The 25,998-nt window shown below is 40.7% G+C and overlaps 1 protein-coding gene and 1 long non-coding RNA gene across 7 annotated transcripts in view; one reads left to right on the top strand and one right to left on the bottom strand.

The window, feature by feature from the left end:
- The window catches only part of CACNB2 (calcium voltage-gated channel auxiliary subunit beta 2), a 220,394-nt gene extending 198,162 nt beyond the window's left edge, over positions 1-22,232 (bottom strand). For 4 of the 6 annotated variants that reach the window (XM_015853451.3, XM_015853450.3, XM_085538679.1 and 1 more), the window contains exons 1-2: positions 21,887-22,190; positions 11,693-11,785 (exon numbers count right to left, since the gene is read on the bottom strand). In XM_015853451.3, the coding sequence (XP_015708937.1) occupies positions 11,693-11,785; positions 21,887-21,982 (189 nt within the window). In that variant the 5' untranslated portion in view covers positions 21,983-22,190. Of the gene's footprint in view, positions 1-11,692; positions 11,786-21,886 lie in introns of all 6 variants that reach the window. The other 2 variants (XM_015853453.3, XM_015853452.3) reach the window with 1 other exon arrangement.
- A 67-nt stretch (positions 22,233-22,299) lies between these two features.
- LOC107309057 (uncharacterized) overlaps positions 22,300-25,998 on the top strand; it is a 46,049-nt gene continuing 42,350 nt past the window's right edge. The window contains exons 1-2 of the long non-coding RNA XR_001553054.3: positions 22,300-22,612; positions 23,592-23,682. This is a non-coding gene — a long non-coding RNA (uncharacterized LOC107309057). The remainder of the gene's footprint in view (positions 22,613-23,591; positions 23,683-25,998) is intronic.

Raw genomic sequence — 25,998 nt, 5'->3', positions numbered from 1 at the left:
TTTCTTAGTATAATAACATAATCGTTTATGGTATCAACAGCTGAAATACGGTTCCTTCAAAAAGTATGCCGAAAAATGGGTCGAAATAGGCTGGGTGAGCATCAGCTTCCTATTGTAATTATATATCATATCCATTCAACTGAGATGATGACAGTCTAGACCCTTAGAGAAAGTTTAGTGATTGCCAGAAATAAGTGATGGGAATTCTCTGCAATGGTGACCTAAAGGCTAAGTTATAGACAACAAAGGAATTACTACCATCTTTTCTATAATTACTATTTCCTTCTAGCAAACTCTGCCAAGTTCCAAGAAATAAAATAACAGAAGTGGCCTGCTAAGGATACAAGATATCTATAGGAGGATATCTGAGATAACCATTGGGTAATACATTTCTTTATAGGAATTGTTTTTGGTGGGAAAAGCATAGCTCATTAATCCTCAAACTGATGTGAAGGGCTTGAGAGAACTCTACATTCATTCATCTGCCCAGAAAAGCCCATCGCAGTGTCTTGAATCTCTTGATCAGTGCCACAACCACAAAGCCCACTTACCCACTTACCATGCATTATGACCAAGAGTTCGTGGGTTAACATGAGATGTGTACATCCAATAGACTTGCAAAAACTTAGATGTAAATTTTAAAAAGTATTTTTTTTTCACCGTTCAGGAGCAGTCAGTTAACAAAACTTTAACAAGTTATTCTAAGTTAAGGAGTATCTGTCAACAGAGGTTTATAGGAAATGTAGCTGTAGCTCATAAATAGTTAATGAGTATTAGTTGCATACAAGGGAAACGATATTTAGAAGATACAGTACAGACACAGCATACAGAATATGCTTTGCTTCTCAATCTTTTGTTAAATGTTTAAGTTGTGGCTTAGATTTTCAAGTGTGGCACCAGAGAACCTTGCTGTGAGTGGGAATAAAAGAATCCAGTCCCCTGGAAGAAAAATGACATTTCTCGGCTCTTTTTCAAGACAGAGCAACTCACATAATCTGTTCATAGGGTTTCTGCAGGATTTATGATAACTGTGCTTATTTGAGAGTCTATACAGGCAAATACATTAAACTGGGGGGAAAAAAGAATCCATTGCGTTTTACACTGGTTACAGAATAAATCAAGAAGGATCTATACATTGTTTTGAACTCTTGAAGAAATACTGAAAATTCTTTGAAATTCAATAGACTTGATATATTAGCAAGGTTCAAATATTTCTCTGCAAAAAGCATGGACGTTATAAGAGAACCTGCATTTTATTTCTACTGAAGAGAAGTTTCTTTGGGGGAAGGATAGAAATAGCCCAATTATCTTACTGTAAAAGTTTACTCTGTTAAGAAAGCCTGTTCATATAATAGCCTCTTTGAACCTCATCACATCCAGTGAATGCCACTGTTACACTAGGACAAAAGCACATTAGCCAAGGGACTTGATCTCATACAACTAACCACCTTGGTTTATGAAGGAGCATGTTTTGTGGTAAACGGAGAGCTTTCAGTAAGCAAGTTTTAATCAAGCATTAATAAATCATTCAGCTAATTTAACTAGAGACTTTAGGAAACAAATGTAAAGGAACAGAAGCATCACAACATCACAAAATGGACACTACCAGATTTGTTTCAGAATGGGAGAAATACAGAAGACCCTTTTTTGCTGTGGCTGTTGGGTTGGTGTAGCCACTGGTCACCTCCACTGCCTGTCATCAGAACACTCCACAGAGCAATTGGAGTCAACTTATGTATCCAGCCAGATATGAACAGTTTACAGACCACCAAAGCAAGCAATCTAAAAATGAAATGCAGATAAAGTGGTGGTTCAAATAAGAACTGCACTCTACTGATTTATGTGCAGGAGCTCTTAAAGTTCAAGTAATACCTATGGGAAGCTTTCCCAAAATTTTCTGCTGATCTCCTGATACAGCAGTATAACCTTCAGTTTCTCTCTCCCAAACCCACAGCAATATTTTACCTAGTAATGCAAATTCAAGTTATTTTATAATGCATGCAGTCTTTCTAAAAGAAATAAATGCTACATGTAGGCTAACCACTGTGTAAAAAATATAGGGATTGTTTCAAGTAGCTCTTGCTTGGGAACAATTAATCAAACAAGATCAGAAAAATCATAAGCCTTCAAGAGTTAAGTCATTTCCCCAAAAAAGCACAGAGCACACTGCCAACTTTTCCAGACCATCTCCAATGAGTCACAGCTTCCTAGGCCTCAAACCTAAAGCTGTCTCTCTTCCTCTTGGCTGTGTCATCTGATTTGGAGGCTTTATCTCAACACCACACTTATTTATTATGTAAGGTGATAACTCATTTTCTACATTCAGATTGCAAAGTATTGCTAAATGGTCAAATCTACCACTGTACATTCAATCTGTCCTTTTGGTAACATTTCAAATACTGTTCACTTTCCTTGGATAATAACAGGAACATAAAGATTTTGCAAATCTTACCCTTTCATAGCTTCAAACTGCTGGTGGAGTTCAAGCAAACATTATTTCTCACAAGCATGGGAAATGTTAACATTTTATTTTGACCTGATACTATAACAAGGTGAGTCTCCTTAGGAATCCATCTTATTTTCATTTCAGTATAAATGTCAGATAATGGATAAATTGAAATTGATGTTGAGAATAGATGTGCAAAACCAGTTGACTTCTGATTATACTTTTAATAAGTCAGGCAGTTTCCTCTGCAATTATTTCAAGGACAATGCTGAAATAAACTTTAATTTATTTATTTTATTTTTAATTTATTTTTAACTACAACCAAACATTTCCCTGACACGCTACTATTTTCAAAAGAATTCCTGAAAAGTAAATAAGGTCAAAGAAGGAAGAGAAAGAACAATTTGTTTTTCCAGAGAGATATGCATCTAACAATGTGGATTTGGAAATGTAGTAATGGGAGATTACTGAGTTTATACCATAACTTCATTGATTTGCAGGCAAAAAAACAATCCCCGCTTGCTGACGCTTCTATTTAAATCTGCAAAACAACTTAAAATGCAGAAATATACTACTGGAAGCAATAGGAAGACAGGTATAAAAAGCAGATAGAAATATATTTCTCCTTTCACTTCACCTGTCTCCCCTTCTTTCTGCTCCTCACTCATTTGCAAGAACCACTTATTTCTCTTTCCTAACTAAGAACGTGTTGTCCTATGGGTAAACTCTCTGATGACAATCATTTATCATACAAGCTAGCAGTTTATATGAAACTTAGAATTAACACCATGCATCTGAACAGAGACAGAACAACTCAGATATTCCTTAAGATATGGCCTAATAAGGAAGGGTAGCTTTCCAGATTTACATAATAACTAGGACTGCTTCACATCCTACCATTTTTCAAGCCAATTATAACTGGGAACTAAAATGTTATGTGCCCATCAAAAAAGATGTGCACTCCACAATTCAATGCCCAGGAAAAGCCTTTACTATAAACTCATTTGAAGATTTACATTTCTTTTCAGCAGTAATGGAGCACTAAGCTTTTTAATGTACCTACTACACCAACAAAGAAAGTGATGAGTGAGACCGGACTAAAAAAAACAACATTCAAATCTATAGGAACATATAATCAGTGTTGGAAGTACTGTCTAAATAAACAGCCCAAGGGAAGACAGTTCTCTGCTGCAACTGCCATAAAACTGGCAACTCCGTGAGAAATTACACAGAAATTGCACTTATATACATTGCAGTGTATCTGATCAACGGTGTATGAAGCAAAGGTTCCTGAGTCTGAGCAGGAATGTACTGTTATTGTGAGAAAAAAGCCTCAATGGATCCCTCGGACTAATTGCAGAGTGTCTCTCCTCATTGCCATACCCCCAGCAGAGGTGGGAAGGATTCTGCTGGACACCAGGGGAATGGGAAGTAGTTTGCGTAGTGGCCAGCCAGGCTCCATCTCTTCCTGCAACTACTTGCATTTTGGAGTGTGAGATGACATTTACTTTAGGGAAAACCAATCTGTTCCCTTGGGTCAGACATTTGTTCCCAGTCAGAATCATGCAGCACAAGCACAGGCCCTGAAAATCAATACAGTATTTAAATTGACAAAAATGATTTCAAAGTTACTTTTCTGTAAAAATAATTAAGTCAGCAGCTACGTTTACAGCACATTTAGATATAAGTATGAACTTGAACTTTAAAAATGACTTAAAATATCCTCTCAAAAGACAAACCAACACATTGCTGAAAAAGTACTTTTTACAGTGGATTGCTCCATTTAAAAAAGAAAAGTCTGAAAAGCAACCCCAGATCAAATCTACTCCAACTAATTCAGCCTGTACGAAAATGTCAAAATACTGCATTAAACTTCATAAATTATTTTTGGACAGGTTTTGTATTGGGTACAATTAAACATACGCAGTGGAAAACTTTTACCACTGCAGATATTTTTAAGCCCATGCTTAATATAATTAGAAGACATCTATGAAAGTATAAAAGAACCTTACATCTCACCACAACGTTCAAGATTAGTATTTCAAGTTAGACAATGCTGCACATGAGAACCAGAAACCACAGTGAATTTCCTGGGATAAGCAGGGTACAAAATAAAACAAACCACTTGATTCTTGTTCAATTCTATTTCTAATTCTGATTTAACTCTTTACAACCATGTAGCCTTTCTCCCTCAGAGCTCCTGCAAAGCTGCATTCAGCACATGAAGAAAGAGAGGGATGGAGGTTCACAAAGCAGCTGAAAGGCTTTCGTACATTCAGGTCATGAAAGCACGTTGCTTAATATAATGCTTCAAGAGAGAGACTGCCAGAAAGCAATCACCAGTCATGAAGATATTTGGCCAAAGAGAAAGCCTTAAAAACACACTGTTATGCTCCAGCCTTTCCACTTACTCCTTTACCACGCAGTACAATAGAAGTCTCCAATGGTACATTCAGCAAAATTGCAAACATGGTGCAACTCTCCACCAGTTTGCTCATCTGCCTGAAACACCTCATATCTGCCAGATGAGCTGAGTCCATGCTCAATCTCTATGGCTCAGTCACCTGTCACCTGCAAAAATCCCTCAGGGCTCTGGTATACAGAAGTCCTGTTGCAGCCTTCAAAAGTCTTGCTACAAAGGGATGTACGTGGTGCCAGTAAACTTGGGTGCTGTTTGAGCAGCTAGGAAAAAAAAAATAAATACATTTCTCCTCTCTTTATTATGTCCAAACTGGGATGCACACGTGGGAAAGCAGCAAAAGCACAGTTGCAGGTGAAATTCCAAGAGCTACTACCTACACAGCTGCCACCGCCACCTCAGGGCCTGCTCCTCCAAATCCTCTCAGAGGAGGCTGTGTGTGTCCTGTCAAATACTTCAAAACACCCACTGCCCACCTCAGCCATCCCACAAGAAACTGCCAGTCGCCTCAGCAGTAATCAAACATGGATCCCATCTTCAAAATGCCATCATTCCCTCTGCTGCTTGGAAAGGCTGTGTAGACTTCAGCTGTACTGAAAGAAACATCTGCTCAAGGCTAGAAGGAGGTAGCCTTCAGTTTTTAATAAAGCATTGTACTTAGTCATTCTCCCCTGTAATTTTCTCATACTCTGCTACAAGAAGCATGGAAAGAGTAAACAGACACATAAGAAGAGTTTTAATGATGCTCTGCCTGTTTGTTTTAGTTAGAGGGTGTAGGTTTTTTGTTGAGTTCTTGGTGTTTTATTTTTTTTTAAACACATGGCAGCAGTTTGCTTTCTATTCTTAGTAACCATCTGAGGCAAAAAGGGCCCATGAAAGAATTGAAGTCCGCAGATGAACTTCCTTTCCGCCGGGATTTTTCTCAGCCATCTCCCCTACAGTCACGCATGCCAAAATCCCATGCTTCATAGGGGCATCTGTTCTATTCTCTCCAGGCCAAAAAAGGAGACTTTTCAAACCCTTACTACAGTTGAGGAAATGTATATATCAATGAGCCTAATGTGATTTTCCCATGTACACAGAGCCTGAAGAGCAGTTTTACAACTGGCACCAAAAGGGAAAGTCCCCTTCTCTGCCCTCCCCATTTCCTTCCTCCAGTCACACACTCCCAACTCACTCCTCTCCTATATCTTTTCCTCCTGCTGCTCCCCATCTATCTAAATCTTACTGTGTGACTGGGGAACTGAAGTGTCAGCCATGAGAGAAGCTCTAAATCAACAGCCAATCTGAAATGTTCTTATGGATCCCTGTATTTCTCTAAATGCTTCACCCACTCTTATCAACTTGGCATACTTCATATGACAAGAAATACATTAAAAAACAAAACAAAACAAAAAAACCCTCTCTTTCCTATTCTAGCACAGCTCCTAGAGACGTTATCTCACTTTGTATCATAATAAACAGAGACTCACAGGATTTGACTAAAGACTGATTAATATTGCTTGGCACAAAAAGCACATCACCCTGAAACTCCACTGTCTGATTGTGATTTATGGTCGCACACTGGACTTAACAGGAAAGCTCGGCAACTCCCACTACAGCCAATAGAACAAAGCCATACTGAAATCACACTCTGTATACAAACCCCAACTCTAAGTAGCTTTATCCAAGTGAAATATATTCCCTTCAGAACTTGTATTTCACAGTAGAAACCATATGATGCTAGAATTCCACCCAATTAGAAACCCACAAAACAAAGATTTTAATCTGTTTCAAATAAACAGATGTCATAGTGCGTATCCACAGACATCGCTGGCATTGTTTGCAGTGAAATCAGTACAAATTAGGACAAAGACAAGAAAAATCTAAGAAAATATATCCAGACATTAGCTTCATAAATAAAATATGGTAAAATTAAGCAGAACATTAGGTATATATTTTTGTGTATTTCAATCAGTGTTTGAAAAACAGCTCTAGAAAATAGACACAGATTGTTTTCTAATGTTTATAAGCGAAAACAAACCTGGAAAGCTTTTTTTCTCTCTGCAAGTCAAACACATCTCATAATCAGAGGGACACAAAGACTGTAATAATATATTTAATTATAAAAGAACGTTTTTTTTTGTTTTTTTTTAATTTAGATAATTTGGCTGGCCACAATCTTGTTTGCACACAGTCTTCAAGAAGCCAGAACAGTCCCAGCAGAGAAAGCATCTGCCTTTAGCAGATGTTAGTGCTGAGTACTAAGACCAAAGCCAGTGTTTGTTCTCATGCTGTGCAGCCAACCTCCGTGGCTCAGCCTGCAAGTGCACAGACTGGCAGTCTGCGTGTAGGATCAGCACACAGCAGCTCGCTCCCTCAGAAAAAGGTAAATCACAGCTAAGCTATGTATCTTGAAGAAAATCAATTAAAAGAATACATTTCTGACACGGCCCAGTTCTCTGGTGAACTCAAGACTAAGAGGCTTGTTTATGAACAAAACTAAGTCAATATTTTCAAATAGATTTTTAGTGCAAATCTTAGTTTTACCATTCATAAAATTCAATAGGTAATTACACAGCTAGGCAAATGTCCTTAGAGGAAAGTAGCAGAATAATGAATTCCCTACATAATTATTTATAGCTGTGTTTTTGAGTGAACACAGTGTAACAGGCATCAAGCCAACATTTAGAGGCAGAAAAAACCCCACAGATTTATAAAACCTTAAATATTTCAGAAAGCATGTCTGTAGCACACGGTCTATTTCACAACCTAATCTGTCTTTGCGATACACAGAAATCCCAACAACTTAGACTGCCTCTGTGATTAATCATTAGGATTTAAAATAAAACCTTGACAAAGACAGGTCCAGAAGTGCAAGCACAAAATATGTAATGCTATCAGAACATGCAATTGCTTAAAATAATGTTGCTGGGAAGTGCCACAGTGTTGTCTGCAAAATATTTTGTTTGATGGGTATTTTGAAAAACCCTTGGGAACAAAATCATTACCATGCATCAGTCAAAATGGCAGCAAGCACAGATCAGATCCAATTCAGTCTTTCCTAGCTTACCCCAACAACAAGCTGCTTATCACTCCAAACCTCAGAAAAGACGGTGAAAACACAGTGTTCTTCAGCTCCCTAAAGACAACTGATTAAAGTTAGCTAGAAGTCAATTAAAGCATGGTGTGTTTCTACTTCCCAAATACACTGCTTAATTGCTAATATGAGTTCACAACATAGGAAAAAAAATAATTCTTCCTTCTGCTGTTGAAAAGTCAAACAGGAGCTGCTCACAAATGGAAGGAAGTCCAAGCTGTTACTTTCTAATGCTCCAACATCATAAATAATACTCTGGAGACAAAATGAAACAAACAATTCTAAAATAAAAAAAAAACAAGCTGATAGGAATATGATACTAAGCATCCTCCTAAAACCTTATAAGTTTTCAGTATCATAAGTGAAAAACACAAATAAAAATCCACATCAACAGATAAAGTTCATAGTACAGTGAGGATTTAACTGCATTGAAAAAAACTGCTTTAAAATTTTTATCTTATATGTATGTATAAAATTGCTCTTGCTTCAGCTTAATGCTTCTTTTATATGTACCAGTAACAACACTGGATAAATGGCTCTGCTCTTTTTTCTTACTCTAAAAAACAAATTTCAATGGAAAAGATCATTGTGCACAGGGTCGTGCAGAGTGCATTTCATCCTCCTTATACAACAGCAGCAATTTTCAAGCAATTTGAATAACATATTATTTTGTTCTCTCTCATTCAAATAAAACTAAGTTGGCATTGTTTTTACTACTGTAGCACTTAGTATGCACTGCGGGAAACATGCCAGGAACATACCGGAGCCAGAGGTGCATGTGTCCTTAAAGAAACGGTAAAACACAAACACAATAAAGCTTTGTCAGTGCAAGTAATAGACATCAACTGCCTACTCCTACAGTAGCTTTAGCTCAAATGGCCAGCATCTCTATGGATTGAAATGTCTGAATCCTGTTTCCAACTTGCTCTTGCACAGTATCTCCAGCATGTTGCTCTTACACATTTTTTCAGGACTAAACATATTTGTTTTCTCTTATCCAGCACCAATTCTCAGCAGCGCTTGCAGCAAGAACCTGCTCGCCTTTCAAAGCTCACCCAGTGAAAGGCCAGGTCAGCTGCAGATGACTCAAAAGGACTTTCCAGACATTCTTTCTTGATTATAGTCAGATTTCAGCAATAAATGCTCAGGACAACTCCAGGAATCACTCTGTCACATAGATGGCAGTATTTGTAGAGGTGCATGTGGAAGTTGCAGGATAAATTAAGAAGTAAGTGTGAAAGGAAGAGAGATGAAAGGAAAGAAGTCAAGGGGAAAATGAAAACATAAATATAAAAAAAAAAAAAAAGCATCAACAGGCACAATGAGCACTGCGGAAACAAACAGGTTGCATGCATCTCACGTGCAAATCACAATTACTGCCCGCACACCTACAAACAGCTCACCAAACCAAAAGTGACTTTCCAATTTTGAGGTAACAATACTACATAAGAGAGCCTATTATTGGTTCTACTGGTTTTTAATTTGTCCGTTCTACTTATCTGCTGCACTCATCCATTTCATCAAAGTCTTGGACCCATTTTTTTTCTCCTTTAAATAAATGGTTATGGCAGAACAATTAAGTTCATTTATATAATGTAAAATATTCTCCAAGAGAGAGATGAAGAGAAGGCAATATGCAGCAGGGAGGGAAGGGCAGAGCAGCTGAGCCAGCAGAAAGCAGTTGCACCCACTCTGCTTAATGTATGGAGCATACATTAATTAGCATAAGAGAAGAGTAAGCAGTCCCAGGAGGACCAGCACAGATAAGCCTGCTGAAGATGCAGTCTAAAGTCTGAAATAAACCTTCTAGCACCAACTGTGAAGATGTATTTCTATGCACCTGGTACAACTCAAACTCTACTCGTAAATGATTTGCTAGGAATGTTTGTGATTTTTATATTTTATTTTTAGTTTTGGACAACACCAAATAACTTATTTCTCCATTAACACCCCTTCATTATTTTCACTGACAATATCATATCAAAACTGAGTTTTCTTCAGATGTCTTTTAAATCTCTGATTTTTCCAAGCAGATCAATTCACTCCCCACCCCCCACCCCCACAAAAAAAGCCATTTTTATTGTATCACTTGAGTAACTACTAAAATTGGAGTTATATAATGATATAAAACTCCTTTGTAAAAATCTGTTCTTGAGGTATTTGTGGTCTACGTTCCCTTCACAGCCCTGGAATTTATACAGACTCCTTTAGACTATAGCTCACCTACCCTGATTTATAATTCTGTTTTCAAAATGTTGATGAATCATTTCCCACATTCTATAATCAGATAGATCTCTGTTGACTACAATAACCCAACTGAACATCTATGCAGAGTCTGAAGATCCATCTTCTTTGCCCTGCTCCTATGAATGATACCAAGAAGAGATACTTAAGTCTAAATTCAGACCTCACTTAAGTAAACAAGAAAGTCAAAGAGCTGTGCGTAGCTGGTGTAAAATAAACACCCTTACTCTGTTAAAAATGTTCCAAGCTGAATTCAACATCCAGGAGGAGCTAAGGAAAACAGCAAAACAGATTCCTTACAAAGAATTCTCGGGACAGGGAGATCTGTTGCAGCTCCCAAACACTACTTTGTCTTTCTCAGAGTATTTTTGAACAGGACAAAATATCATAAATCAGTGATTTATTGATCCAGGTTTTCTTCTTCATCTTGTTCACTGCCACTGACAAACTCTCATGATCAAGTAAAACTTCACATCTATATCCAACAGACCTGTCTCTTTCAAATCCATGGCCTATCACAAAACCTGCTAGTATGATCACAGAAGGACAAAGCAGAACATTTTTTGCAAACAGAGGATGCATACTGAAACAACTAATGCAATAGCAATGGAGTCACTGAACATTCTGAAACTGGGACACATGCAAGACAAGATAGATGAGAGGGAAGTCGGGTGTTTCCTTATAGTAAAACCAAAAACTGCAATTAAACCTTCTGAGTTCCAGAAACCCTTCAAAAAAAAGTTAACAAATCTATGTTTGTAATGCTGCAGCTTAAATCAGCGAGGAACAAACAATTGCGTTTCTGGCTCTTTGGATAGCTGCAGTCATGGTACAGCTCTAAGCACCCTTTGTGCTCTCTGGGTTATTCTCTACTATAGGCACATAGAAACTTGCTCTCTTAGTTCTATAGCCAAAGATCCTTCACTGTGTACTTTATTACCTCTGTTGACCAGATCAAGTTCTTCGTCAAGCACCCACCCCTGTATTGAACACTCACAAGGCTCCATGTAAGAAGGGATGCCAAATACTCGTACACAGGAACAGGTTATGGAACCTTGCAGCTTTTCCTGGCCTTTCAGTATCTGTTTGATGGGCACAATGCTGCCAGGAATTTACCCTCCAAACCATGCCTTTAAATAACACCGAGAGGAAAGCATAACAGTGAGCACTGCCTTGCACAGCACTATTTTAAGCAGGAAATCCCCAGGACCAGTAGGTTTTGATGCTTTCTCCTAAATGTTGCCCCTTTAGGCACTGCTGTGAGCCTCCACCTCCTCTTCCAGCTTCAATCACCTGACAGCACTACAGCAAAAAAATAATGAAAACTACTATACTTTTCTGCCAAGATCAAAGCAATAGCAACCAAATATTTTTCCCTGCCTTGGCAGAAAATTGTACTAATCCTCAGGCTACAGCATCACTCTTTGATTTGACAATTTGTAAAAGAGAATTATTTGAACATTAACACCAAGTCCTCTAGACATAAAAGCTGAATACCACATACCTGGCGTACAAAACTGTTAGAGGTAGTGTCAGAAGACGTACTCCCGTCTGATCCTTTAAACCGATTTTTTCTTCTTGCCCCTTTACCATAAGACTGTCAAAAAGAAATAAAAAGGAAACAGATTAGGGATACAGCGTTAGTTTGTGTTGCACAGACAGCTCTCAGCTCAAGCTTTACCAGTGCCTACCAGGCCAGCAGAGCTTCAAATGATCAGCTTTGTGCCAATGGATAACCACTGTTCAGTAAGTAACTAATGGGCTACATGCGTATGTGCTCATTAACAAAGTTAGATTTGGCCAATTGAGCTTTCAGTGTTTATTTTTTCACATTCAGGTTTGGAGAAGCACTTACAAACTTGTATAGATGTATTATTCACACAAGTCAAAATAACTAAAAAATACAGCTACTTTTGCAGCTCGCCTAAATGCACAAGCTGGGACGGGCAATATTGGGTCAGCCTCCAGCACACCACGGCTGTGAGCCAAGTCAGCTGAGGGAACAGCAAGCAGTAGCCAACAGCTCTTTGATTTAGAAGATATGAACTGAGGATAAACATAAAAAAAATGACAATTTAGAAAAAAAGAAAGTTAAATTGAGGAAAAATATCATAATAGATAAAGAACTGAATATGAAACTGGAAGGGTACGTATAACTGAAAAAGCATTGTAAGAGTTCCAAACCATGCTATTTGCAACCACCTTTTAGGGCATGACAGTAAACCACATTGTGACCACCTCAAATGTTTCCAGATAAGGCAGAATCTTGCAGATTTATTCTGTACAACTACATTAGGATACAGCCCTTTATATCTAGTCATATTTCTAAAGTTCATCTAAACTCGCAATAAAACCATGTCTTGACAACTTCAAATGTTATTTTCCTTGAGACTGATAAATGTACTTTTTTGTCACTCATCACTCTGCTTTAAAGGTCACTTTATTAATCTATCTCTCTGGCTCACATCTCCTGTCTTTAAATACCTCCCACAGGTCCCAGCAATAAGCAGGGTCTTTCTCTTCTCTTCCAAGGTCTACTTTGGCATATATCCAATCTTAGCCCCCATCTTGCATTCATCACTTAACTTTAAAGTTCCACCATAAGCCAGGGGGAAAAAAAAACACACAAAAACAACAACAACAACAAAAAAAAAAGAAACCAAAAACTACAGCAGCCACCCTCACCTACATGCTGAATTTTCAGTTATTTGTACCATATCTTCCCCCCAGATTAACTCACTGTCCTTTCCCCAAGAGCATGAATTCCCTTACAGAAATTTCACTAATTGATTTAAAGCATACCACTGAAAATAACTTTTAAAAAGCCTTGCTAATAGTGTGCCAGTATGCTGATACCTCACTACGTTACAGTAAGTAATTATATTAGTTATTTATTATTATTATTTTTTGAAACTCTCAGTCCATGTATCCACATAATCCAGCCATCTCTGGCCATAAGCTGCTATTGGTCCTGAGTGTAGGGACAATGAGAAAACTGTGATCAGTGTATTGGAGAATGAGCTTGCAAACATGTTACAGTGCAGACAGCAAACCTCAGGATGAAACCTTGATTGGGTGCACAAGTGTGTCCCCTCCTGGGTTTGAGCAATGTGCAGAGAACAAGAAGGAGTTTCGGACACAAGTCCCATCAGCTTTTATAGCAGGAAAGGACAGGCTCAGAGGCAGTTAAAATTTCCTGCTGGAACCATCTACTGATATGACTTCAAAGTCTGAGCTTTGACTCTTAACTAACAAATGTTAAATATGACAGAACACATCAGAGCCTAAAAGTAATCGTGGAGGATGACAAATAGGCACTACTAAGTAAGATCATTTTTCAAATCAACAAATGCAGATAGTTTGCCTCCAAGAGATGGAGCAGAGCCTCAGGCTATATACAGACCACTAATGTTAACTCCGGGGGACTTCAGAGCTCTGCTTAGACTCCAGCATTACACCAGAATTGTACTTTAAAAACAAACAATAGATCTGCCAGCCTGACACTGACTCTCAGCAAAATAATTTAATGTGCTACATCATTGAACTAACAATGACTTAAGAGCAACAATCTTCTCCCAAACTGTGGATTTATGGTAAAGACATTTTGCCAAATTAATGCAAACAAGAATTAGTACTAATGACATGTGGTTTAAGTCAAACTATTAAAAAAATAAATAAAAAATAAAATAGCATAGTGCATATCACAGGGATGAAAATATGACTTTCTGATGAGTCAAGTAAGTCACGAAACATAAATTGAAAAGTGAACCAGGAATGATTTCACATGGTTGTGTTTCTAAAAGGAATCTTTGGCAAATGAAGAAAATTTTGATCCTACAAAGGACTTTACAGATCTGTAAGAATAAAGAGTAGACTGGAAGCGCTATTGCCCGTAAATCATTGGAGATATTTTCCAGTTATTGTTAGACAGCTCTTTGCAAGTCATCTCTGTCCCACACGACAAGATAGAATATTAAGATCACATGCAATACATACAAATTGTCTTTAAGATTGATCATCTTTATATAAAAACACTTTATTTTTCAATCAAAATTTACCAGTTATTAAAAACTGCTATCACTGAAGCAACTAGAGTGGCACAATTACCTGTCAACATTCAAGGTATTCAATAGTAACTCAAGTATATAAAGAATCTACATAAAAAACTAGGCAATTTCATACATAATGGACATTACAATACTGTGTAATCTCTGAGGAGATACTAGAACAATGAATATATATTCTCTTCCACAATCACATTTCTGTATTTGCAACAAGTCTCTTTAATATTTACTTTACTTACAGAATCATTTATTCAGTTTTATAAAACAAAAAAATTACTGCAAAAGCAAAATAGGAACAGTACAACAGTACAACAGTATTTACAAGGACAAGATAAACAAGACCAGAATAAATAAAAAAAAAAAAAACAGACTAGCATTGCTAGCAGTGAGATAAACTGCTTCTCTACCTGCATAGCAACAACTAAAAGCCTTCATTTCAGGCAACATCACAGCCCAAATCCACCTCAAATGCACTCTTATCGTGATTTTTCAGTCATTGTTTCTTATTTTGTTTGGTTTTTTTTTTTTTTCATACACAGCAGCCTGCAGTTTTGTTCCAGTCTTATATAAGCAAAAAACTGTTGAAGGGCACCAGCTGCATGGCAACTTTGCACATGTCAGACAGGATGGCAGGCTGTACAGAGGGCCCATGGTGCAGCTGCTTTCCTGCACGGACTGATTCCGAGTTAGAGGAAAGGGAGGACAGCTTCAGTATGTGCGAAGAGGCTGATTTGATGGCTGTTCTTGTTATTTTGAAGGATACCAATCTGGAACTACATTTGCCTTCTATGCCTTCCAAGCCTATTCCCACAGCCAGAAATTCTGGAAACTTTGTCCTAAACATGTGACAAGTTTTCTACAAACAAACAGATTTCAAAAAATGATTAAGTGTCTCTGTCATGTGAAGAACCATGAACACTCATCCTGTCATATTCATTATGTTTTGCTCTTTTAATGTTGGGGTTTTTTGGGGTTGGTTTTTTTTTTGGTTTTTTTTTTTTTTTTTTGGTTTTTTTTTTTGCATAAGAGCTTCATGCAAGAACAAGATCCTTTGTACCAAAAGAAAAAATAAACACATAATGTACCAGATACATGTAATTCTGTGGGGAAAATAAATAAATAAATCACAGTGAACCCAATATGTTATTGTGATTTCCCTATGAAAATCAGCTGTCTAATCTATGTTCTGTTCAGCAGTCGGCTGTAATTGTGTAGCTAAAAATAAAGGGCTGAATCACGATGTGTGAGCATTGGCCAGCAAAAGCAACAACCTGAGGCACCTTCTTTAAACATAGTAGTCCTGCCCACAAGAACCACCCTAAATCCATCCTGTACCGTAACTCAACCCAGCTCATTTTAATACAGCAGGCTCCAGTCTTGACAATAAGTCTGTTTATATAAGAAGCTTACTGAAGGAAACATTCCCACTGGATTTCAGCATCACTCCTTACACAAACAAAGATCTGTATGCCTGTAAGTGTTTACAGGATCAAAACTGTAGCTTGGTTTATTAGTCAGATGTGTGAAGTTCTTTTACAATCAGCGGAGCTGCCAGAGACAAGAAACACAACCACACGCATTTATGTCCTACAGCTTCTTAAAATACCTGGCAGACTATGTGTAGCCCTAAAAAAAAAATCTACCGAAGTCATCTTGTAAAGAGCAGTTTCATCAACAGAGACTTAACAAAGTGAAGGACGACTGTTTTCCAGCCCTGACGCACAAGTACATTGTGCAACCTTTGTTCAGACCGTGTAATCAAACAAAATATGGGGATCATACGAAGCATTAAAGGCATGAACAGCAGTTTCCTAGTAATTAACAGTTTCATATACAGCTCCTTCAAGTTATTGCAAATAGATGAGATTAACGTTGCCCGGTGAATCCCTCCAATTTTAATGAGTTTCTGCTCTAATATGTGAAAGGCATCTATCTGTAATGTTTAACCCTCTAACACACACAACAAGTAGAAGGCATGCTTTATCATTGTATCAAAATCCTATCATCTGGAAGAGGCGTTGAAACATTTCAGATGGTTGGCTATACACAGCCAGGGAACTGATCTTCAGTGGAAGTCTGGGAAAAGCCTTCACCAGCAGCCACTCCAGTGGTATCTTATACCAAAGAGAAATAGACGTAGTGTAAGCCTGAGTCTTTACTAATTATAATAGATAAAATAGTATCAACCATCAAGACTGATACCATGGTTGATAGCAAAGATAAATTCAGGAAACAGGAACCACCCATGGAAAGCTTCCCTCTGCTGGACCTACTCTAAGAGTAAAAGAAGGAGCAGAAGAATTAGGCATCAAAGTTGCTGAATTGGATTCAAGTCTTGAAATGGAAAATTATCTCAGAAAGGAAACAGGGAGAAAAGCAAACAAACAAAACAAAACAAAAACAGAAAATAAACACTCAGAGCTGGAATGAAGCTTACATGACTTCAAACGAACAAATGTCCAGTTACAAGGATCAAAAGAGTACCAAAAGGTAAAGAAAAAGGCCTCAGTATTGAGCTTCCCAGGACTCCCTAGCTCCATCCTACCAATGGAATGAAGGCAACAGCAATGTTGGGCACAACAATGTGTCCAAGGCTGGCCTTGTTCCTAGAGCTGGGGTTGCAGCTCACCCTACATTTGCCCTGTGATACGCCTTCAGTGAGGAAGCTGCCTACAGAACACAGACTCATGTTCCCATAGCAGAGAAGAATCCCAAAGTTAGGTGTCAAAACCTGGATTTCTTCAAAAAACAAAACAAAAACAAACAAACAAAAAGCCCCACCACTTGCAATGATGACAATACAGAAAAGACTGGGAATCCCCTGAGAAATCTTATCACACTGAGGATCTCCATAGTCCCCAGGTTCACACCAAGTTCTCACAAGTTAAAGTGCTGAGGCTGCTAAGTGCATTCAACAGACCTTCCTTAAAATTTAATAACTATCCAACAAAACAACTAAACACAAATAAGATTACTTATCCAAACTTGCATACATCATCTCAATATAAATATTTGACAAATGCCATTTTTTCTCCCACTAAGAAGAAACCACTTCTGCTGAGAAGAAACCTTTCTGCTGGTCTGCAATAAAGTCTTTCTAGTTCTTCCACCAGAAATAGCCCAGTTCTCACCAGTTTGTGCACTTCTGAGCCAGCTCCCTGTCCTCCCACTCTCCCTCTGGTGCCCCTGGTCTGGGCACCCAGTATTTTCCACTTCAGCAAATAACAGGTTTTGAACCTGACCTCTCCACTTTCCAGAGACTCAGGACACCACATTGGTCGAATCCTTTTGCCTTCCTCCCCCTTGCACCACTGACAATGTCTGCTCCCAACAGAACTCATAACATCAGCTGGCACCGAGGCCTGTGCCCAAACCCAACCATGTCTCCCACAGCCTTTAGAATCAGACACTACAGTTGCAGGCCATGCACCTTCTCCTCGCAGTGAGTTTATTTCTTTCTTTTACACACAAAAGAGACCTGTCTTGGTAAAAGACTTGCAGGAATAACGGCTGCCTATGGAAAGTTTCTTTTTGCCCTGCATGGCAGGAAGGCTGATTTGGGTTGCCTTGTGTTATTTTGAAACTCTCCTGTCCTGGCACAGAAAAGAACTGAGAAAAAAGAAGCAGAAGTAACTGAGAACCCAGAGAAACCAAGCTTGGAAGGGTACAGGAACTTTTCATCCACAACAGTTCAAACTGACAAACCCAGAGACAAAACAAGATAAAAACAGAGATTGCCTCTAGAAAATGGCTAACTCTCAAAGAAGTTAGGAGTGAATCTGCTAAATTGATTCAGAGAGACTTTGCAGACTAGGCAGATGTTAAGAAAAAAATGCAAACAGTAACTATAGTCCACAGATACTGATGACGTGCAACACCTGAGTGACAAAGAAATGTCTCTGGAGGAGACAACCACACATCTTTACCTGTTACTGGTGAATTTTGGACAATGCAAAACAAACCCTGAAAGCATAGTAAGGTTATCCGTAAAGTAACAGCTGAAAGTTGAAGGGCTTTCTTTAGTTAATGACTGTCAAAATGTATTTTTTTTAGCAAGGGGTGAAGGAGGTGACCATATCAGGACAGAAAATACTACCTCTTGCCCAGGACCAAGTCCAGTGTATTAGTCTGATTTCTTCTCTTCTTTATTCATATATAGTCCTGCTCCCACATCTGGCCTGCAGGGATGCTGCCAGAAGAAAGTAAAGCCTTCCATGCCTCTATTGAGAATGGCAGTTGTGACTGTATGAGCAAAAAAAGGGGATACAAATTGTGTTTGTTTGCCTCCTACAAGGCATTCCCTCTAGTTAGACCGGAGAGATACAATGTTGCAAACATTCGCTGGAAGAATAAGTAAACGCTGCACATCCTGATAAATCAGCTTAGCTAAAATGGAGCAGCAGAGGGCAGTGTGATTAATCCGTGGGGAGTATATCGCCGTTCCCTTCAGCCCTCATCACCGCTGGACAGACGGGAGGGAACGGTGTCATCTGAAAAGACAGATAGAAACCTAGGAAGGGCAGGGCCAGCAACTGCACGGATATTCTCGAGTTGTCAGCACTCACATTACTCCAAAATTCCCGTGAGCATCAGTTATGCTCAGGATAGAATGAGATCTGAGGGCACCCATCCCAACCCCACACTGCACCCCGAGCAGCGGGCAGCACCTGCCCATGCCAAGTGCCACCCAGCTGCCTTTGGGCCAGGAGGGGGGAGCACAGAACAGTACCGAGCCACACGGGAAATCCAAATGCGAGTGAAGGAGCTGGAGAAAACAATTAAGAAGGGAACTGTTTTCATTTCAGATGTGTCAGGCTGTTAGAACCTGCACTGGAAGTAGATAAGAAGGCAAGGAAAAAAAAGCCAAAACAAACAGAAGGAAAATGATAATGGGGAATAGAGAAGAATTCATCCAGGGCACAATGCCTCCTCCTTCGACGAGGCAGCCTGTTGTTGCCTGCTAAACGTCTTCATTATATTGTCTTAGAAATATCCCACGTAATTTAGTGACCTCAGTGCAAAGTATTCCTATAGCACAAGCCAGGAAGTTGTGATATGGGAAAACAGAAATTACATCTCGTGATTCCTGGGGATTAATGGGCTTTTAATTGGGATCAGAAAAAAAAAATTAGATGAGGGGAGAAAAAAAAAAGAAGGACCGAAAACTTCCTCGAAAGGCATTAATATGCCCTGATGTAGTATGTTATATACAAATTGCCATAGCATCTGCGTTAATTAAAATGATTCATTTGCATATTTGGATTCAGATTTCTAGATCTGAGGGTTCTTGAAAGAAAGATTTTAAGGTGGTAATGAAATTGATTTTGCAAAAATCGGGTACTGATTATAAACCACCGATACGGCTCAACAGTTTGCTTGTTCTGTGATGTCTGAAAATCAGATACTGAGTTTATTACAGAAGGGTGACACATAAAATGCTACAAGCACAGTGAATTGTGCCACTACCACCAGCACATGTACACGCCTGGCCAAACCAGATAGCTAAAAGAACACCACAAACCCTGCCTCGAGTGGTGTCACAGTGAGCACCCAGAATTACATACCTACAGTAACACAGACTTAAAGCCACAGTGTTCTAGGTAACAGAGAAACAGGAACACTTGCTCCCAATGCAAAGAACTTTCCAGGGAGAGCATGGTACCATTGGCAGGATCAACACCTGCAGGGATTTATTCCTTTTGCAGATCTTGTTAGAAAAACACACTATAAAAATAATAGGTTATATGCAGGGACTATCCAGGAACAGTTCGTGTATTTCATAATTTTTTAAGAGAAAATGCTTTCAGAGCGTTAACTGCATTCACACCTCTGCCAAGCAGCGATGAGTTTGGCCAAAATTGATGACCGGGTACAATCCAAGGTAACGACCATGATGTACAGCCAGATTAAAAGAAACACTCAGCTTTGCAAAAGTAAAATTCTTGGGTAAGAGAAATCCTGAGGGTTGCTACGAGCACACAGAGGTTCTTCAATTATATTTTGCTTCATCATAATTACCAAGAGTAGCACTTCAGAGGGAATACTTTAAGGAGAGATAGCACTCCATAGGCTCACATGGTTTTTTCCTTCCTGATGCATTACTTGGCACGACATTTTTCTAGGATTGATACATAAACACCTCAGTGAAAAAGACAGTGGTGGGCATAGCTGAAGGACCTGTCGGCAACCTACTTGATCACTCACTCTCTCTCATTAAGCTTCTCCTTCTCCCTGTGAGCTTTTTCTAAAGCAGCAAGATCCTACCATATTGATTTTCTAGAAATCATGCTAATAGAGCAAAATCCCAGACCAGAATAATTGTCTCTCAGTGCAGAGCATGCTAAGGAATGAGGTGAACGTTATTATTCAGCCAAAGGGCTCTTTTTTCCCATAAAGTTATTTCTTCCATACCAACGGTTTACGTAGGTCCAGGGTACGTGTGTATGAAGATGTGATTCTTGTCTTGCCTGACAGAGCCTGGTTCTGAAAACTGAAAATCATTCACTCAACCAAAAAGCTGTGTCACCGCTATCTTAAAAATTGGCTTTTTGGCTTTAGGTGTTCAGAAACCAATTCTATAAAATGGAAGTACTTTACCTGAATAACAGATAATGTAGGTGTTGGCAAGCTGTCTTCCTCTCTAAACAGAGGTTCTTTTTAACTAGTGAAAAGGGGGTGGAGGGTGAAAATCTGCTTTATGATCAATGTTTGACCCGCAGTAACAATGTGTCAAGATTTGACAATCACCGATTCTGCACTTAGGGCTGAAAAGATACGAAAAGGGTGTGGGACACAAACGAGTTTATTTGCCACTGCTCCTGGAGAGGCTGGCAAAGCACGCGGCCCTGCCAGAATGTGCTCTGCGCTCAGAGACTGCAGACGTATCCACAGCCAAAGAGACACTTGCAGCCCCATCTCGGCTGCGTTTCAGTGCTGGGCTTTGCCCTGCTGTCACCGCTCCCAGCACCCACGGAGCAATTAGCTCCTGTGCCAGACGGGCAGCGTCTTCCCGTGGCAATCCGGCACTCCTGCGATGGCACCAGACCGCCTCAGAGGACATAAGGCGTCAGGGAAAGCTTTGGCAGCGGCAAATGAAACCGCCACCCCAAAAGGAAAAAAACTCCGAGCTCGAGCAAGCATGTTTGCAATTTAAAACGCACGCAATCGGATTTTACCACCCTTTGACTGGGTTTAAAAATAGCATCGAAAGTCTTTGTAGCCAACTATTGCAAACTCGAAGGCATTATGCAACGTTCCTCAATTAAACAGGAGCCACCTTTCGGAGAGCAGCCCCCCTCCCCGCCGCTCCCGTCCACCTGAGCGCTCGGACAACCCCGAAGCGGCCGCGCCGCCGCTGCCGGAGCCTCGGAACCCGCTCGGCCCCTCCGCCCCCACACGGCACCAACAGGTTACCGCGGCGGGGAGCCCGGCCGGGACCTGTCACTGACAGGTCACTGATCAGCCGGCTGCTCTCGGCTCGCGCATCCCGGGGGCCGTGGGGACGGCGCCGCTCCGGATGCCAAACTTTTCCGAGCGCGGAGCCCACGCCGAGGGCCGCGCCCCGGCCGCTCCCCGCCGCCCCACCCGACCCCCGATCCCAGCGATACCCCCGGGCCCCGCCGCCCCCGCCCTACCTGCGCCGCCGCCGCGGGCAGGGGGTTGTCCAGCAGCTCCATCGGCACCTCCTGCGCCGGGCTGGGAGGCGATTTGGCCATGTCGCTCTGGACCATTGGAGTGAAGCCGGGCAGAGCCGAGCCCCGCGGCGGGGCAGAGGCGGGCAGAGCCGAGGCGGGGCGGCGCGGCGCCCCTCAGAGCCCGGCCATGCCGGGGGAGCGGGCGAGAGGGCCGAGGCGGGCGGGCGGCGGCGCGGCCCTGCCTGCTGCCGGTGGGGAGCGCGCGGCGCGGCGCCGGGGGACGGGGCACCGCCGGCGGCGGGAGCGGGGGGAGGGCAGGGGGCGGCGCGTGGGGATGAGGGAAAGTGACAGCGAGCATCTCCCTCCCGGCAGCTACCGGGCGGCGGGCGAGGGGCAGCGCCGCCCTCCCCGCGTCCCTCCCTCGCGGCCTCACCGCCGGGATCCGCGGGGGCGGGAGAGAAAGTTGGGAGGGAAGCGGGGTAGGCCCAGCCGGTCCCCGAGCCCCGCTGAGGGCAGAGGGGAGCGCGGGGTGCGGCCGGGCGCTGTGTGAGAAAGGCGCTGCCCGCCACGCCCTGCCCACGGCCCCGCGTGCATCACCGGCTGCGTGAGGCGGTGAACGGCTCCGAGCTTCTCCTCCACAAAGTTCTGTGTTTGTATGTTTTCACCGCACCTCTTGGAGATGCCCGTGCGCGCAGCAGCGGGGGCTGAGGGATTCCAAGCTGGCAGGTGGGACGGAGCTCATTGCTTGGTTGTGTGTAACGATGGCAGGGCAGTGTTAACTGATTTCTGAGGAATCTGTTTGTAAGTTGGCTCAGGAGGAACACACTGCTCCCCTGAGGTGATGGCTGGCCTAATGGAGGAGGCCTCTGAGCACACAGGCACAGGGTGGATGGAGTGGAATAGAGCATGTCCTCTACACAAAGACTTGTTGCCCCTCCGTATCTTTCTTGGGCCAGGCCTGACTGCATACCAGGCAGCACAGAGAGAAGGTTCTGCTTCTGGTATCACTTTGTGTTCGTGTGATCTCTTATCAATAAACAATGACAAATCATTAAGTAAACTCTGAATGGCCTCCCGTGTCCTTTATTAAAATCACAATAGTATCTAAATGTAATATAATAGTCATACAGGAAAAGGAGACAACGGATCCAAAGCATCACAAAAGCTGGTTCAAGAAGCACTTTCAAGCTTTCTCCCTCATGAGTGTGGATGATTTATCTCATTTTCCATTACAGTAACAAATTTCCTCTCTGAATTAACTTACCCCTGCAGATTTTCTCATGTGAATGGCAAAAACATCCTACCCACTTTTTATATCATCCTTGCCAAAACAGAACTGTAATGAAAAGAAAGGTTTTCATGTGCCTACATGTTATTCAAACAGTTAAATAGAGATGCCTACCTGTAAAGGTGCTACAGCCTGGGCTACTTCAGATGTCCTCTCGGTGATCATAAGCAAGAGACATTTTCTCTTTACACATTTGATGTGAAAAATGCATGTTTCACATTCTGATATAAGCCTTGGAGCAATTATTTGTCGCCTTCAAATTAGACTGTTTTAGTTGAGTTACATTTTGTGACCACCATAGCAACTAAGGGAGGACATCGCATAAGTAAAGATTTGTACAAGATCCTAGCACAATATTTCTGTTTATGACTGCTAAGCGGAGTGATTTTATCTGATGATGCTGGCTTTCATTTCCAGAATCTTTACGGCTTTGGAACCATTTATCCTGTTTCAAACACTCTGTACAAACAGCTCTTGATCCACCATGATTCAGTACAGCGTGGACTTGGTAAGTTCTCAGAGTCTGCCTATTCTCTCTCACATGAAGGAAGGAGCAGTAGCTATTTAGTTATGTAGCAGTGGTCTCTCATACTGAATTTTTCACTTTGTGTGGGGTATATTACTACTCACAAGTTTGCATTTTGTTTTGTTTTAAATATACCACTCTTTAATAGTGATCATTTTCAAAGCATTACAGTTTCTGAAACCATAGGTTGTACATCTGTGTTGAAAGGGGATTTCTACTTCCTCATAAATTAGAGCTCAAATGTATCAAATCAAGTTCAGTTTGCTAAGTTTTGTATCTTTAATGATTACTTTTTCTTTATGAGAAGATGAATGTAATATATGTATATATATATTGTTTACATACACAGACACATATGTCACTCCAAAAGCAACAGCTCCTATTTACTTACATGAAAAATACAACCAATAACACTATTAGGTAGAGAAAATTCTTGGCTACAAAACATTGTTTTTCAACATAGCCACCACCATTGGCTATATATATATTTTACCAGTGATGAACAGGAGCCTGCAGGCTGCATTCATAAAGTAGAGTGGAGGTGACCCACTTCACCGTCACCACCCACCACTTCACTGTGATCACATCCACTGTTTGGTCTCCATAAATGTTCAGCAAGTGTCGATGGCTGTCAATGGGTGCCTTTTTTCTCCGTAGAGGAATTCAGTTCCACACCTTTCTTTTCCTGCGCAGCTCCATATCAGAAGCCATTCTGTCATACTGCCTCTCTGCTTTCATCTGCCACATGACAACAAAAAGAATATTGGTGAGAAGGTTCAGCCTCTGCTGCCATACCACCAACATCCTCTGACTTTGTGGGTCAGTGTAATAAGATAGGAGGCATTACTTTTGGAGCAGCCCTAGTACAAGCACTGTAGAGAACAAGGACTCAGGAAATAAGCTTTTCAAGCCACAAATAATCAAAAGAGAATATAGCTAAGTATAGAGTGTTGGGGTTGTAAATGTTTCTCTAAAAAAATATGTAAAACAAATCACCGACCTCCTCTACATTTCCAAATAGCACATTTATTGTGCTTCTCTTCCTGATAACTAACCTAACTATTCCTTACTAGCAATTATCATTCATTGCCTTGATGTAATAAGCGGTCAGAAGATTAACCGGGAAAAATAACTCTTTCACCCTTTTGTTTGTAGTTCAACAGCATTTTCTAACCTTGAAATGTGCAGCGAAAATCCTTCAACTGAGCACATACCCTCGCTGTCATCCATCCCTCTGTGTGCTGTTTTTGGCCACATCTCCAGGAGAAGGGTCAAAGTGTAAAAACAATATACAGAGATTCCAATTTGCTGGCTGTTTCTCAGGGGGAAAACAACCTGCTATTCCTGACCGCTTCTCAGAAGAAAACCACTTGGCTGCATTTTTCTTTTGCACTCTTATCTGCAATGGAGAGGTGTTGTGCATGCTTATTTGGACTTTTCCAAACATGCAAATTTTAGGAGATTGGAAGAAAAGAGAAGATATTTGTTAAGGGGGAAAAAAGAAAACAAAGAAAACCTTAGGCTGGTTGAGAAGATAAAAATAATACAAGGGTTTTTGTGTTCTTTGAGAGATTAGATGTTCTTCTCGAGCAAGGAGCGCTGTGTTACTTCATACGTTTAATTGTCCTTGCTATCACTACAAGTACGTTGGTCTCCAGCACTGTTTTAACCTTTGCACTATTGTATAGTTGATTTAGCCCATAATTGTAGCAGAAATCTGCAAAAATAAAATGTTTTGCTTTTATTTGAATGAATGCAGCTAAAAGCTAATTACTTAGGCCCAAGGGAGGTGATAAAAACCTGCATAATTAATGACCAGTGAGCTTACGATGTCTGCTATGAAACTACTGAAGTGCTTGCAACTGAATGTATATTTAATGCTCTGATACAGCAAGCTCTTTAGGTATATCAGTTAAAAGAATTGCTGGCCACCTATTCCTCTGAGTCACTTTCTGCTATAGCTGGTAAATTCACTACTTTGAAAACACAAATTCATTCGGTTACCCAGATTTAATATCTCACAACAAACATCATCCATCTTTTTCAGCAATTAACGGCAAGCTGGCTGCTGGTGTGCAAACTGAAGAGACTTCCCTTCTTTTTGTACTTTATCTTTTCCACAACAAGTCTGAACAAAAGCGCTCAGCTAATATCCAGACTAGCTCACTTGTGAATCTATTATCAGTTTGTATCAGAACACCACACTGGCCTTCTGTTTTAAATGAGCAGATCTGTCCTTCCATCTTGTGTTCATTATGCTTTACTCTGTAGGGTGTAGGTGAGGTGCAACAAAACCTT

The sequence above is a fragment of the Coturnix japonica genome, chromosome 2 (genome assembly GCF_054131305.1).
Source record: "Coturnix japonica strain WE chromosome 2, WE-NBRP24, whole genome shotgun sequence".
NCBI lineage: Eukaryota > Metazoa > Chordata > Aves > Galliformes > Phasianidae > Coturnix > Coturnix japonica.
Note: the sequence above shows the minus strand (reverse complement) of the source record. Positions and strands in the feature narration are given on the sequence as shown.